At 50.0% G+C, this 16,217-nt stretch overlaps 1 protein-coding gene across 1 annotated transcript; it reads left to right on the forward strand.

The window, feature by feature from the left end:
* The first annotated feature begins 2,956 nt into the window (after positions 1 to 2,956).
* frmd8 (FERM domain containing 8) lies at positions 2,957 to 15,912 on the forward strand. Its single transcript, XM_079737582.1, has 11 exons — positions 2,957 to 3,078; positions 5,916 to 6,007; positions 6,459 to 6,629; positions 7,537 to 7,638; positions 8,520 to 8,578; positions 8,777 to 8,943; positions 10,062 to 10,271; positions 13,037 to 13,160; positions 13,790 to 13,939; positions 14,235 to 14,466; positions 15,731 to 15,912. Exons 2-11 carry the CDS (start codon positions 5,917 to 5,919, stop codon positions 15,841 to 15,843), a joined length of 1,419 nt encoding a protein of 472 aa, XP_079593708.1. The 5' UTR covers positions 2,957 to 3,078; position 5,916; the 3' UTR covers positions 15,844 to 15,912.
* The last annotated feature ends 305 nt before the right edge of the window (positions 15,913 to 16,217 follow it).

Consider the following 16,217-nt stretch of genomic DNA (forward strand, 5'->3'; position numbering starts at 1 on the left):
GATTTTAAATATGTTGTTAAATATTATTTATTGAATATTATTTATATTTTTATTAAGAGGTGTTTTTAATTGAGATGTAAGTTCAACGAATGGTTAATTTGTAAACTCAATGATGAATAATGTGCTTAAAAAGAATCTGGCAGAGTCGCATCAAAATAATATTTCTTTGATTTACTTAATGAATAAAATTGGCTGCGGATAAAAAATCACTTTGTCTTGTTGTCCCGATGTTCTTTGATGTGCGTGGCTCACGGCATCAACCGGGAAAGACGCTTTTTCTCCAATAAGGGCAAATAACTGGTAATACTAATGTCACAATGTGTTAGAGTGAAGTGAGTGTAATAAAGTGTAACGCTGACATAGAGAGGAGGTGCAGAGCTATAATAAACCTTTTACCTTTTTAATGGCCTTATTCTCTCTCTGTGGCTTATTATCGCTCACTATCGCTCTCACTTATCTGTTACATGTCCTCCCCTTGACTCTCTCCTTCTCTCCTCTCTCCTTCTCTCCTTATCTCCTACCTCTGTCCTGCCCCTCGGACTCTCTCCTTCTCTCCTTCTCTCCTCTGTCCTCTCTCCTTCTCTCCTTCTCTCCTCTGTCCTCTCTCCTTCTCTCCTCCCTCTGTCCTCCTCCTCTGACTCTCTCCTTCTCTCCTCTGTCCTCCCCCTCGGGCCCTCTCCTTCTATCCTCTCTCCTCTCTCCTCTCCTCCCTCTGTCCTCCCCCTCAGACTCTCTCCTTCTCTCCTCTCTCCTTCTCTCCTTATCTCCTACCTCTGTCCTCCCCCTCGGACTCTCTCCTTCTCTCCTCTCTCCTTCTCTCCTTCTCTCCTTCTCTCCTCTGTCCTCTCTCCTTCTCTCCTCCCTCTGTCCTCCTCCTCTGACTCTCTCCTTCTCTCCTCTGTCCTCCCCCTCGGGCCCTCTCCTTCTATCCTCTCTTCTCTCTCCTCTCCTCCCTCTGTCCTCCCCCTCAGACTCTCTCCTTCTCTCCTCTCTCCTTCTCTCCTTATCTCCTACCTCTGTCCTCCCCCTCGGACTCTCTCCTTCTCTCCTCTCTCCTTCTATCCTCTCTTCTCTCTCCTCTCCTCCCTCTGTCCTTCCCCTCGGACTCTCTCCTTCTCTCCTCTCCTGGCAGGCAGTGGGAGAGGATTAGCCTGATTGGTTAACTGACGTCCCTAATACAATAACAACCTTGTACGGTGTCCTCTAGATTGACACCTCTCTGAAAGCCAGTAATCCGATTGGTTAATGCGCAACATGCTGCCTCAGCACTCACCTGCATGAGGTCCAATCAGCGCTCCTTTAAACTTCTGCTGGTTCAGCTCAACGCGTTCAGACAACACCTTCTACTGATCAGTCGATGGAGGAAGGGGTTCAGTTATTGACGGTATCTGGATACTGTCCTGGCTCTGAAGGGGTTCTATCGTTATGCAGCTCCAACATGCTGACCGAGGTCAGCCATCAGCCATCAAACAAATAATGTAGAAAAAACATCTTGCATTCAATTTGCTTTCAACAAGTTAAGAATTTTGATCGAAAATGTTGATTCACATGAAAATAAAAAAAACAACAACGACCTAGAATTATTTATTGGACACAACATTAACTGGGTCATTCATATTTATTCCAATCCCAATAAATATCCCCCTCATCTTCCTCCTGGGGTTTCATCTGTTCCAGAGACCGACCAGTGGTCCTGATGGACTGGTCTGTTCACAGACCAGTCCATCAGGACCACTGGTCTGTTCCAGAGACTGTTCCTCTCCTGTGGACCGTGATTGGCTGATAGAAGAGGCCTGGTGCCTCCTCTCCTCTCCTGCGGACCGTGATTGGCTGATAGAAGAGGCCTGGTGCCTCCTCTCCTCTCCTGCGGACCGTGATTGGCTGACAGAAGAGGGTGGCGTGTTGGAGGTCAGTTAATAAAGCGAGTTATGGTCTCATTAGCTTTGATGACGGAGGTCACATTATAAACGCTAACAAATCTGTCAATTTGAATAAAAATAATATATTCTTTATTAACACACTTCTTATTCTGTATGCCAGTTTATTTACTCATAGATCTTGTTCCATAATAAGACTTTAGAACATTATGATTGAGCACTATGGGAAAGTTAATTATGCTGATGAAGATGAAGCGTATTCATATGATCTGGAAAGAAACTCGTTCACTCTTCACTGCAAACATTTTACGCACACATTGAATTGCAAATAAATTATAATTATAATTATATAATCTAAAATATTCAAGACCAAAATAGATACGTTTCTTTCAATATCAAATAGCACTTCCTTGTCTGAATCTCTTTTAAGCCATTATTGGATGAAAACAATAATATGGTTAATATGGTTATAAATAAATAAATATGCTTATAAATTAGACCACATAGATAAATCCTTGGGTTAAATGCATGGATGGACATGGATTCAACATGACAGTGTTCTGCAGCCAATCCTGACGGAGGCGGTAGGAACGCCCCTCGTTGACGAAACACCCACGTGATTAGGAAACGGAAGAACGTTCACGTCACCCGCCCGAGTGACAGCGTTTACCGCATTTTATGCACACGGAGTCGTGAAAACAATGAGTCGAGTCTTCTGATCACTTTCTCCAGAAACCCTGACTCATTCTATTCAGTTGTTTTTATGATAACGAAGCGAGGCCAGTTAGGTCTCACGTTGAAGTCAACTTATCATACACCACTCATTTTACACATTATTATTTGATTTGTAACAGTTAAGTTCATTCATATTTACATGTTGCAGTAACCCTATTCTAAAATAAAATAAAACAATACTATAGTACTTGAGTCTGCAGAAGGCCGAAATAATAAGTACTTTGTTCTCATATTTGTATGAATTATCTGTATATTAATACTAATCAAAAGCACAGAAGGGCGGAAGTCAGGATCCAGACTCAAAGGACGGGCTCGTGCCTGAGCCGCGAGCTTCTCTCCAGACGCGCTAACTGTTGGGTTGGCTGCGGAGCTAGCTGGGTTACCTTCAGAGCTAGCTGACAGTGTTTATAAAAGCACACGCCGCCTGGACGAAGGGCTACTGAGGGGACTCGTGTACTGTTTAGAGGTAAGGTGGTCCCCTGAACACAGCTCTTTGTTGTTGAGTTATGCATTAACCGAAGAGGCTTCACATCAGTTAGCAGCTAGCTTCATTTGGGTTTCTGACACTTCACCGTTGTGTGAAAAAGGGCGAAGCATAGATGCTTCAGGACCCTTATCTTAATCTGAGGTGAACCTGTGGTTAACATGCTTCAGGACCCTTATCTTAATCTGAGGTGAACCTCTGGTTAACATGCTTAAAGACACTTAACTAGAACATCTTAATCTGAGGTGAACCTCTGGTTAACATGTTTAAAGACACTTAACTAGAACATCTTAATCTGAGGTGAACCTCTGGTTAACATGCTTAAAGACACTTAACTAGAACATCTTAATCTGAGGTGAACCTCTGGTTAACATGCTTAAAGACACTTAACTAGAACATCTTAATCTGAGGTGAACCTCTGGTTAACATGCTTAAAGACACTTAACTAGAACATCTTAATCTGAGGTGAACCTCTGGTTAACATGCTTAAAGACACTTAACTAGAACATGTTAATCTGAGGTGAACCTCTGGTTAACATGCTTAAAGACACTTAACTAGAACATCTTAATCTGAGGTGAACCTCTGGTAACATGTTTAAGGACACAGAATTTAAACTTAATTTAATCTCAGTTGAATTTAATTTCCCATCAAGTTATATCAAAAGAGCAGTTTAATACATGCATTTTAAAATTACAATCAATCACGTTATTGTGTTTTTTATGTTATAGCAATACTTGCTGAAGTTGTAACGTTTAAACTGTCAGCTTGTATGTGACCTGTGGCTATAGGGAGTCAGAGTTCAAGAGTTAAACGGGCATTATGGATTCCTTGTTAGTAAGTCAGCCTAATTATTTAGTTGATATACTAACCAAAAGTAGTTTATATTTCTGTATATATGGATTAGATCAGGATCATAAATCAGATGTGATGGCTGTCTTCGTTCACTGTGGGCTAAATGTAGACCTCTTGTTCTGGTCCAATGTCTTAGTCATCCAGTCATGAGCAAAACAAACATCAACATGTTTACGTCTGCACTCCTCCCAGAATGCACTCCACTGCTTCTGTCTGTGAACAAGTATTTTGCTGGTGGATTGTGCTGACATTAAGGTATATTTTTAGACAGTTTCCATGTGTATTCTGTAGCTACAGCAGTTTGGTTCCGCCTCAACTGTTGTTTCCGTTTGTCCCAATGCCCCGATTGTCTTACAAGCTTCATTATGATCCTCTTAATACTTGCGGAAGACAGAGTATACACAAGTTAGCCTATGTGCCCTATATGATGAACTTATTCTGATCATATGCATTTTCCACTGAGCCCATTGATTCCCAACCTGGGGGTCATGACATCTCTAGTTTGGATGCAGATGGAGTGGCAGGCGATACAAGCTCCATACATTGACTCCATGTTGTAAGGGTCAATCATGTGGCCTTATGGTTCTTAGCCTGGAGCCATACCTCACCTACACCGTGACGTTTATATGATCAATTTGATATGAACAGGCCAGAAGAGGGAGAGAACCACTGGTTTATCCTCCAACCCAGCGTGTTGACTAAAGTCCGCCCTCTCAGTTGTCTCAGAGTGTTGTGGTGTCCCAGTGTGTGGGAGGCAGCAGTGTGAGAACCCAGTGTTTCTGTTGTTCCCTGAAGCGCTAGAGCCTATGGGAAACTGTCATATTCAGTTGGTTCTGTGACAGAACAACCTGCAGAAACCTGCACTACAGCAGTGATAATAACAATCATTAATTTAACCATTAATGTTGTCATGTTGAAACAACATCCATTTTCGTAATGTCCTACTTTGCAGGGAGAAACCAGTCTTTCATCCAATGTCGCAAAGAGCTGATAGGATTTGTGATTAAAGGAGTTCTTCGAGTGGAGACTCGCCGAAGGTGGTATTAGTGTTCTATCCTTGGCTGTAGTGTTATACTACCTAGACTGTGTATAAATACAACGTTCTTCATGAGGTCTGTCTTCTTTTAGTCACACGACCATCTTGGCTAAATCCTTCCCTTGCTCCTTGCAGTGAACTGTCTTTAGAAGGAGCCGGATGTGATGGCGGTCTACAGGAAGAGAAACGAGGGGCACATTCTAGATCTTATGAAGCATCAATACACTGGCCTATCTACACCGTCACTGGCCTATGAACACCGTCACTGGCCTATCTACACCGTCATCGGCCTATCTACACCGTCACTGGCCATGAACACCGTCACTGGCCTATGAACGCCGTCACTGGCCATGAACGCCGTCACTGGCCATGAACACAGTCCCTGGCCATGAACACCATCACTGGCAATGAACGCCGTCACTGGCCATGAACACCGTCACTGGCCATGAACACCATCACTGGCCTATGAACACCGTCACTGGCCTATGAACACCGCCACTGGCCTATCTACACCGTCAATGGCCTATGAACACCGTCACTGGCCTATGAACACCGTCACTGGCCTATGAACACCACCACTGGCCTATCTACACCGTCAATGGCCTATGAACACCGCCACTGGCCTAAACACTGGTGTCTTGTTAACAGTAAGGGTTTGGTGTTTACAGTAAGGGCTTGGTGTTTACAGTAAGGTCTTGTTGTCTTGGTGTTTGCACTAAGGTATTGGTGTTTACAGTGAGGCCTTGGTGTTTACAGTGAGGTCTTGGTGTTTACAGTGAGGTCATGGTGTTTACAGTGAGGTCTTGGTGTTTACAGTGAGGTCTTGGTGTTTAAAGTAAGGGCTTGTTGTCTTGGTGTTTACACTAAGGTCTTGGAGTTTACAGTAAGGTCTTGGTGTTTACAGTAAGGTATTGTCGTCTCGGTGTTCAGGATGGAGGCAGACGGTGGGCCTCCCTCTTCAGAAGCGCCTGACGACCGCTCCCAGCGAGGAAGCATCGCTTCGTCTGCAGCGCTGACCCGTGGTAGGCTGCTGCAAACACACCCATCATCATTCCTTCAAAATAAAAGCCCCTTCATCTGCTACGTGATTGTGATCATTAAATATGAATCACATCCATCCATTTTAACTGCTTATGTATTACATTAAATGTAATAAAGTAAATGGCCTACAATCACAATGTGCATAATGCATCACTGTAGTCACTGTATCACGAGGTGGAAAAACGAAATGGCTTCTTATTCCGTAGCATGGATACATATTAGCATCGCTATGTTACACATTGATTTGCTGTTGGTTTGTTTGCTACATATTAGCATCGCTATGTTACACATAGAGTTTGGTTTGTTCGTTCGCTACAGAGAAACACATAAGCACCTTTATGCTAAACATCATTAGCGGTCTTTGTTCGGATGTCGTCATGGGGACAGCCTGGTTGTCATGGTGATGATGGTGTCCCCGTGTTGTCCTCCCAGGTCAGGATGTGGTGATCTACCTGGTGGGGGACTTCGCCCCCGTCCCGCTGATGGTGGAGGGGCTGGGCGTGGTCAGCGTCCAGGAGCTCGCCCGCGACGTCCGGCAGGCTCTACGCATCCCCGAGGCCGCGCAGGACGCCTTCGCCCTCTGGCTGTGCTCCCCCCTGCTGGGTAAGGTTAACCCTAACTATAACCTACCGCTGGGTAGGGTTAACCTTAACTAGGGTTAACCTTAACTATAACCTACCGCTGGGTAGGGTTAACCTTAACTATAACCTACCGCTGGGTAGGGTTAACCATAATTAGGGTTAACCTTAACTATAACCTACCGCTGGGTAGGGTTAACCTTAACTAGGGTTTACCTTAACTATAACCTACTGCTGGGTAGGGTTAACCTTAACTAGGGTAAACCTTAACTATAACCTACCGCTGGGTAGGGTTAACATTAACTATAACCTACCGCTGGGTAGGGTTAACCTTAACTAGGGTTAAACTTAACTATAACCTACCGCTGGGTAGGGTTAACCTTAACTATAACCCACCGCTGGGTAGGGTTAACCTTAACTAGGGTAAACCTTAACTATAACCTACCGCTGGGTAGGGTTAACATTAACAAGGGTTAACCTTAACTATAATGTACCGCTGGGTAGGGTTAACCTTAACTAGGGTAAACCTTAACTATAATGTAACGCTGGGTAGGGTTAACCTTAACTAGGGTTAACCCTAACTATAACCTACCGCTGGGTAGAGTTAACCTTAACTATAACGTACCTCTGGGTAGGGTTAACCTTAACTAGGGTTAACCTTAACTATAACGTACCGCTGGGTAGGGTTAACCTTAACTAGGGTTAACCTTAACTATAACGTACCAACCATTGAACGTACACGGGCTCAATGGTTGGTTGATCACTGGTGGAATGGTCTGATCCACACTGGTCCATTCTCTACTGGTAGGTTTATGGTCTGATCCACACTGGTCCATTCTCTACTTGTTGGTAGATCACTGTTGCCTCAGTTAAAGCCTCCTCCTCCTCCTCCTCCTCCTCCTCCTTCTTCTCCTCCTCCTCCTCCTCCTCAGAGCTGCAGCTGAAACCCCGCCACCAGCCCTACAAGCTGTGCCGGCAGTGGCAGGACCTCCTCTATCGCTTCACCCAGGCCTCTGCTGAGGACATCTCCCAAGGTCCGCATGGGGCTCACCCAGCACCCCCAGACCAGGGGACCCCCAGACCAGGGGACCCCCAGACCAGGGGACCCCCAGACCAGGGGACCCCAACACAGCCCCAGACCAGGGGACCCCCACACCCCAGACCAGCGGACCCCAACACAGCCCCAGACCAGGGGACCCCAAAACACCCCCAGACCAGGGGACCCTCACACCCCCAGACCAGGGGACCCCAACACCCCCAGACCAGGGGACCCGCACACCCAGACCAGGGGACCCCCACACCCCAGACCAGGGGACCCCCACACCCCCAGACCAGGGGACCCCCAGACAAGGGGACCCCCACACCCCCAGACCAGGGGACCCCCACACCCCAGACCAGGGGACCCCCACACCCAGACCAGGGGATCCCCAGACCAGGGGACCCCCACACCCCAGACCAGGGGACCCCCACACCCCCAGAACAGGGGACCCCCACACCCCCAGACCAGGGGACCCCCACACCCCAGACCAGGGGTCCCCACCACACCCCCAGACCAGGGGACCCCAACACAGCCCCAGACCAGGGGACCCTCACACCCCCAGACCAGGGGACCCTCACACCCCCAGACCAGGGGACCCCCACACCCCAGACCAGGGGTCCCCACCACACCCCCAGACCAGGGGACCCTCACACCCCCAGACCAGGGGACCCTCACACCCCCAGACCAGGGGACCCTAACACCCCCAGACCAGGGGACCCTCACACCCCCAGACCAGGGGACCCCCACAACCAGACCAGGGGACCCTAACACAACCTACAGAGCTGACCAGAGATCAAACGACATGTCCTGAAGAGCGGTTCTTTATTGTTCTTCTGTCTGACGATGATAATGATCCACTCTCTCCCTTTGTCCCAGACGAGCCGTGTTTGCAGTATCGGCGGAACGTGTTTTATCCAAAGTCTAAAGAACTCCTGGTACGTGATGTTAATATATATAATATATTTACAGTGTGATTCTGATTCAGGAAACCGCGTGTCATGAACCGTCTCATTCGTCTCATTACCACAACTTTAAACCACGTAGTGCACATTACAAGGTCAACCTTTACTGAAAAATGGACGAACCAACGAGCCTCCACAGCTAACGCCCTGACCTTTGACCTCCTGGGGCAGGTGGAGGACGAAGGGGTGCTGAGGCTGCTCTACGAGGAGGCCCGGGGCAACATCCTGTCGGACCGCTACCCCTGTGACCCCGACCACTGGACGGGCCTGGGGGCGCTGGCCCTGGCCCTGGACGAGGGGCCCGACCTCGACACCCAGACGCTGGCCGCCGTCCTCAAGTAGGGGGACCCCATTATCCTCCAAAACATCTGCCCTGGAGGTCATTAGCAGGACCCATTATCCTCTAGAACATCTGTCCTGGAGGTCATTAGCAGGACCCATTATCCTCTGGAACATCTGTCCTGGAGGTCATTAGCAGGACCCATTATCCTCTAGAACATCTGTCCTGGAGGTCATTAGCAGGACCCATTATCCTCTAGAACATCTGTCCTGGAGGTCATTAGCAGGACCCATTATCCTCTAGAAGATCTGTCCTGGAGGTCATTAGCAGGACCCATTATCCTCTGGAACATCTGTCCTGGAGGTCATTAGCAGGACCCATTATCCTCCAAAACATCTGTCCTGGAGGTCATTAGCAGGACCCATTATCCTCTAGAACATCTGTCCTGGAGGTCATTAGCAGGACCCATTATCCTCTGGAACATCTGTCCTGGAGGTCATTAGCAGGACCCATTATCCTCTGGAACATCTGTCCTGGAGGTCATTAGCAGGACCCATTATCCTCTAGAACATCTGTCCTGGAGGTCATTAGCAGGACCCATTATCCTCTAGAACATCTGTCCTGGAGGTCATTAGCAGGACCCATTATCCTCTAGAACATCTGTCCTGGAGGTCATTAGCAGGACCCATTATCCTCTGGAACATCTGTCCTGGAGGTCATTAGCAGGACCCATTATCCTCCAAAACATCTGTCCTGGAGGTCATTAGCAGGACCCATTATCCTCTAGAACATCTGTCCTGGAGGTCATTAGCAGGACCCATTATCCTCTAGAACATCTGTCCTGGAGGTCATTAGCAGGACCCATTATCCTCTGGAACATCTGTCCTGGAGGTCATTAGCAGGACCCATTATCCTCTAGAACATCTGTCCTGTTAATGAGCAGGACATCTAACTAAAGGTTATCCATGTCCTTCATCACATTGGTTAATTAGTTTTCCAACCTATTCCTGATCCAGTTAACCATAAGACACTGATCTGTTTTCTGCCGGGGGGCCCCACGGTTTGTCCACCGTGGGGGCCTGTGGTATTATTACCATTCCTGCCCTGGCGCAGTCTCCTGCATTGTGTCCAGTCTGGTTTGGTCTGACCTGATGTCCCCGCGGCGTCTCCCTCCAGAGAGAAGAAGCTGGTCTCCTTCCTGCCTGCGTCGGTGGCGTACGGCGCCGGGGGGCTGCTGTCTACGCTGAGGGGACGAGGCGGGCGGCAGGCCGCTCTGGAACACAAGCTGCTGGACGGGTACCGCAAGACCTGCTGCTCCGGGGCCTCGGACACCCCCGCCCTCCTGCACCAGTACCTGGGCACCTGCCACGCCCTGCCCTACTACGGGTAGGACCGCTAGTTAGTACTAGTTAGTACCTGAGCACCTGCCACGCCCTGCCCTACTACGGGTAGGACCGCTAGTTAGTACCTGGGCACCTGCCACGCCCTGCCCTACTACGGGTAGGACCGCTAGTTAGTACTAGTTAGTACCTGAGCACCTGCCACGCCCTGCCCTACTACGGGTAGGACCGCTAGTTAGTACCTGGGCACCTGCCACGCCCTGCCCTACTACGGGTAGGACCGCTCGTTAGTACTAGTTAGTACCTGGGCACCTGCCACGCCCTGCCCTACTACGGGTAGGACCGCTAGTTAGTACCTGGGCACCTGCTACGCCCTGCCCTACTACGGGTAGGACCGCTAGTTAGTACTAGTTAGTACCTGGGCACCTGCCACGCCCTGCCCTACTACGGGTAGGACCGCTAGTTAGTACTAGTTAGTACCTGGGCACCTGCCACGCCCTGCCCTACTACGGGTAGGACCGCTAGTTAGTACCTGCTCACCTGCCACGCTACGAGTAGGACCACTAGTTAGTACTAGTTAGTACCTGAGCACCTGCCACACCCTGCCTTACTACGGGTAGGACTTCTAGTTAGTACCTGCTCACCTGCCCTGCCCTACTACGGGTAGGACCACTAGTTAGTACCTGCTCACCTGCCACGCCCTGCCCTACCACTGGTAGGACCGCTAGTTAGCAATAGTTAGTACTAGTTGGGACTGCTAGTTAGCGCTAGTTGTAGTGCATTCATTGTGTCTACACTTGAGATAAATATTTATAGTTTTCTTTTATCAGACACCTATATTGGTAGATGTTATTTTCTTTACCTTGACGTGTCTCGACGGACATACTTCTGTCTTCATCAGAAGGTCACACGGGTGTGTTAGTGTGACGCGTTCTTATCAGCTGGTGTTAACGGAGATGTGATCCAACTTCCCTAGGGTTAGGGTTAGGGTTTACTATGGACTCAGAACACTCTCATTAATAATGAATGCACAGAGAAGGATTCACAAATGTATTTTGTGATTTATATATAAATTACTCTCTTCTCACAAATACATTTCTGATACACACACAAATGTGTCTTGTTTTAAATAAATGTAATATAAATCCATAAATATATTAATTAAAAAAATATTTGCAATTTTCATCAAAATGTATTTGGATGTTGTTACATTTATATACAAACTGTTAAACTTGAATTTACAAGACGCTTTTCATTTGTGAACTTGTTTGCATTTGAGTGTGAACTGGTCTGTATTTATATGTGGATTTTTGAGACTCTCCTGACGTGGCTGGATTCACAAATGCATTTTTTTCAACAAGGAACTATCTGTAGCCAATCAGATGCCTCCCTCGTTTTCAGCCAATCACACGACTGCAGTGACATGGTTTTTAGATTGTCGGTGCCGTTTACTACTTTAACGGCACCGACAATCCCAAACCCAGTCGAAACTAGATGGAAAAAGTGTGTAGTTCCAAACGTGACACAGATTTGACTTCTTCGCCACCTAGAGATTGTTATGTACGATCATTCAAAAGCCCCGTTATTTCCCATAGACATTTGACCGAGGGAACCGGGAGGCTCGGAGGCTGGACTTATTCTTCAGAGGTCGGGACTGCAGTCATGTGATTGGCTGAAAACGAGGGAGGCATCTGATTGGCTACAGAGAGTTCCTTGTTGAAAAAAATGCATTTGTGAATGCAGCCACGTCAGGAGAGTCTCAAAAATCCACATATAAATACAGACCAGTACACACACAAATGCAAACAAGTTCACAAATGAAAAGCATCTTGTTAATTCAAGTTTAACAGTTTGTATATAAATGTAACAACATCCAAATACATTTTTTATGAAAATTGCAAATATTTTTTGAATTAATGTATATATGGATTTATATTACATTTATTTAAAACAAGACACATTTGTGTGTGGACCAGAAATGTGTTTGTGAAACTTATTTTTGTTTATGGATTTATTTTACATTTATACATACCGATATCCATTTGTGTGTGCATTGAAATTGTTTTTTTGAGAAGAGAGTCATTTATATATAAATCACAAAATGCATTTGTGAATCCTTCTCTGTGCATTCATTATTAATGAGACTGTTCTGACCCCATATACTACGGGTAGGACCACTAGTTTTTTTAGTGTGTAGCTTTGTGAAAACCTTGTCTATAGCGGTTTCTGTCATGGTCATGTCACACGTCAAGTGGGCACTGGTTCTCTGGTTCTGCCAGGTCTACTAACAAATGGAATGGTGAGTGCTGTACAAGCTCGCCTTCAGCACCAGACTCACCAAAGAGGACCTTCTTTTAAATATTTGCTAGAAACAACCATTGATGAATCCCATTCAGATCATCAGTGTGCTTGATTACTATCGGTTCCTATTGTTAGTTAGACGTGGTTTCATTTATTCACTGTTCATTTTATTTGAATGAGTTAGTCGTTTACTGTTTGTTTTGTTCTTGTTGATGTAGTGTGATTTTGTTTTATTGTTTGTTTTAATTGTTGTCGCTTTCTGTGTGGACCCCAGGAAGACTAGCGACCATTTTGTGGAAGCTAATGGGATCAACATAAAGAATAGTTAGGACCTGCACACCGGCCAGGCCCTGCCCTACTACGGGTAGGACTGCTAGTTAGCACTAGTTAGGACTTCTAGTTAGTACTAGTTAGTACCTGCACACCTGCCACGCCCTGCCCTACTACGGGTAGAGCCGCTAGTTAGCACTAGTTAGTAGCTCCAGTGTAACCATGTGTGTTGTGCCCCAGGTCGGCCTTCTTCTCTGGGGAGATCGACCGGCCGGCGCAAGGCCTGCTCCAGAGGGGCCGGCGGAAGGCGGTCAGCGTGGGGATCAGCCTGGAGGGGGTGTACGTCATGGACGTCAAGGAGAAGGTGAGCCGCCGCCGCCGGCTAGTAGCATGATGCTAACCCGGTAGGGATGTAGCCTACTACGCCACGGGGGGTTGTACCTGTTAACAGTCTGGTCCCAGAGCTCCCTCACTGCATGAAGGAGAAGGCATGAACCAACATGGAGTCTGTCCTGCTGAGTCCGTCTGTCCTGCTGAGTCCGTCTGTCCTGCTGAGTCCGTCTGTAGCTCCGTCTGTCCTGCTGAGTCCGTCTGTCCTGCTGAGTCCGTCTGTAGCTCCGTCTGTCCTTCTGGGTCCGTCTGTCTGTCCTGCTGAGCCCGTCTGTCCTGCTGAGTCCGTCTGTCCTGCTGAGTCCGTCTGTCCTGCTGAGTCCGTCTGTACTGCTGAGTCCGTCTGTAGCTCCGTCTGTCCTGCTGAGTCCGTCTGTCTGTCCTGCTGAGTCCGTCCTGCTGAGTCCGTCTGTCCTGCTGAGTCCGTCTGTCTGTCCTGCTGAGTCCGTCTGTAGCTCCGTCTGTCCTGCTGAGCCCGTCTGTCTGTCCTGCTGAGTCCGTCTGTCTGTCCTGCTGAGCCCGTCTGTCCTGCTGAGCCCGTCTGTCTGTCCTGCTGATCCCGTCTGTCCTGCTGAGCCCGTCTGTCTGTCCTGCTCCCTGCAGCATGTCCTCCTGGGGCTGCTGTTCAGCCAGCTGTCTTGGGACCACAGCTACCCCGAGGAGGAGGGAGACTCCCACGTCCTGTGGCTGGAGTTCGACGGGGACGAGGACGGGACCGCAGTGAACAAGCTGCTGAAGATCTACTCCAAACAGGTACCGCTAGTCTACTGTAAACTAGTAGAGTTAGTCTACTGTAAACAGGTACCGCTAGTCTACTGTTAACTAGTAGAGTTAGTCTACTGTAAACAGGTACAGTTCCAGTTCCTTGTGCTGAGAGCGGTTTGGCTTGGTGGGCGTGGTTTGGCTTGGTGGGCGTGGTTTGGCTTGGTGGGCGTGGTTCTGACCGCTGGCATTAGGATAACTATACTTTAGTAAATTGTAGTTTAATGTTTTTACATAAAACTACACCTGACCTCTGACCCCTGACCTCTGACCCCTGTGACCCCAGGCCGAGCTGATGAGCGGCCTCATCGAGTTCTGTGTGGAGCTGAGCTCGCCGTCCGGGGGCGTGGCCTCAGCGGCGGCGCAGGACGGGGCGGGCGGCGAGGAGGCGGCCCCTAGGCCGGAGGAGGAGGAGCCGGGGAAGGGGCGTGGCGGGAGGCGGGGCCGGCTAAGCAGGCAGGACAGCGTGGTGTGCAGCCGCGTGCAGAACCTCAGCACCATCAGCTACGTGGACACCGGTGAGAGGGGGGGCACCGGTCAGGAGGGGGGGCACCGGTCAGGAGGGGGGGCACCGGTCAGGAGGGGGGGCACCGGTCAGGAGGGGGTGTACTGGTCAGGAGGGGGTGTACTGGTCAGGAGGGGGTGTACTGGTCAGGAGGGGGGGCACCGGTCAGGAGGGGGTGTACCGGTCAGGAGGGGGTGTACCGGTCAGGAGGGGGTGTACTGGTCAGGAGGGGGTGTACCGGTCAGGAGGGGGTGTACTGGTCAGGAGGGGGTGTACTGGTCAGGAGGGGGGGCACCGGTCAGGAGGGGGTGTACTGGTCAGGAGGGGGGGCACCGGTCAGGAGTGGGGGCACTGGTCAGGAGGGGGTGTACTGGTCAGGAGGGGGGGCACTGGTCAGGAGGGGGGGCACTGGTCAGGAGGGGGTGTACTGGTCAGGAGGGGGGGCACTGGTCAGGAGGGGGGGCACTGGTCAGGAGGGGGGGCACTGGTCAGGAGGGGGTGTACTGGTCAGGAGGGGGGGCACCGGTCAGGAGGGGGTGTACTGGTCAGGAGGGGGTGTACTAGTCAGGAGGGGGTGTACTGGTCAGGAGGGGGTGTACTGGTCAGGAGGGGGGGCACTGGTCAGGAGGGGGTGTACTGGTCAGGAGGGGGTGTACTGGTCAGGAGGGGGTGTACTGGTCAGGAGGGGGTGTACTGGTCAGGAGGGGGGGCACTGGTCAGGAGGGGGTGTACTGGTCAGGAGGGGGGGCACCGGTCAGGAGGGGGTGTACTGGTCAGGAGGGGGGGCACTGGTCAGGAGGGGGTGTACTAGTCAGGAGGGGGTGTACTGGTCAGGAGGGGGGGCACTGGTCAGGAGGGGGTGTACTGGTCAGGAGGGGGTGTACTGGTCAGGAGGGGGGGCACTGGTCAGGAGGGGGTGTACTGGTCAGGAGGGGGTGTACTGGTCAGGAGGGGGGGCACTGGTCAGGAGGGGGGGCACTGGTCAGGAGGGGGTGTACTGGTCAGGAGGGGGTGTACTGGTCAGGTGGGGAGGGATATCTTACTTTGTTCTTCTCCTTCCGTCTTTCCTTCATTTCTGGTTCTTATTTTAGTCCAAACGTTTGTCTTCTCTAACCCCACCGCACTCAGCCTCATCCTACTGGACCGATCAGAATCAAACCCAGAACCTCCCTCTCTCCCCCCCCTCCCCCCTCTCCTTCCCCCTCTCTCCCCCCCCTCCTTCCTCCCCCTCTCCCTCCTCCCTCTCTTCCCCCCCCCTCCCCCCCTCCCCCTCTCAGGTAAGGAGATCAAGCGTCTGAAGCCGCGCCGCGCCGCCTCGTTCTTCGCCCGTCAGAACACGGCCCCCGCCTACGCCACCGTGCAGGTGGGGGACGGCCTGGAGCAGGGCTAGACCCCCCCCCCAGCGGCCCCAAAGACCAAGCCTGTACATTAGAAACACTGAAGAGGACCAGGCCCCACGGGGGTGGGGAGGGAATGGGCGGGAATGAATGGGTGGGAATGAATGGGAACGGGCGGGAATGCTGCATGGTAGGACACTCGTGTATATTTGGAGTAATGCGGTGTAAGGAGTCAGAGAGGAGGGGGTACCAGATGTTACCTGACAGAGGGGAGGTGTCCAGCTGACCTAGGTGGGGGTTGGGGGGTTCCAGAAGCAGGGTCTGCGGAGTTCGCAGGCTTCAGCTCGGCCTTCTAAACACCTCCTCTGAACACCTCCTCTGAACACCTCCTCTGAACACCTCATCGTCACCTCTGCTGAAGCTGTTG

Source organism: Pollachius pollachius (assembly GCF_949987615.1).
Source record: "Pollachius pollachius genome assembly, chromosome: 6".
NCBI lineage: Eukaryota > Metazoa > Chordata > Actinopteri > Gadiformes > Gadidae > Pollachius > Pollachius pollachius.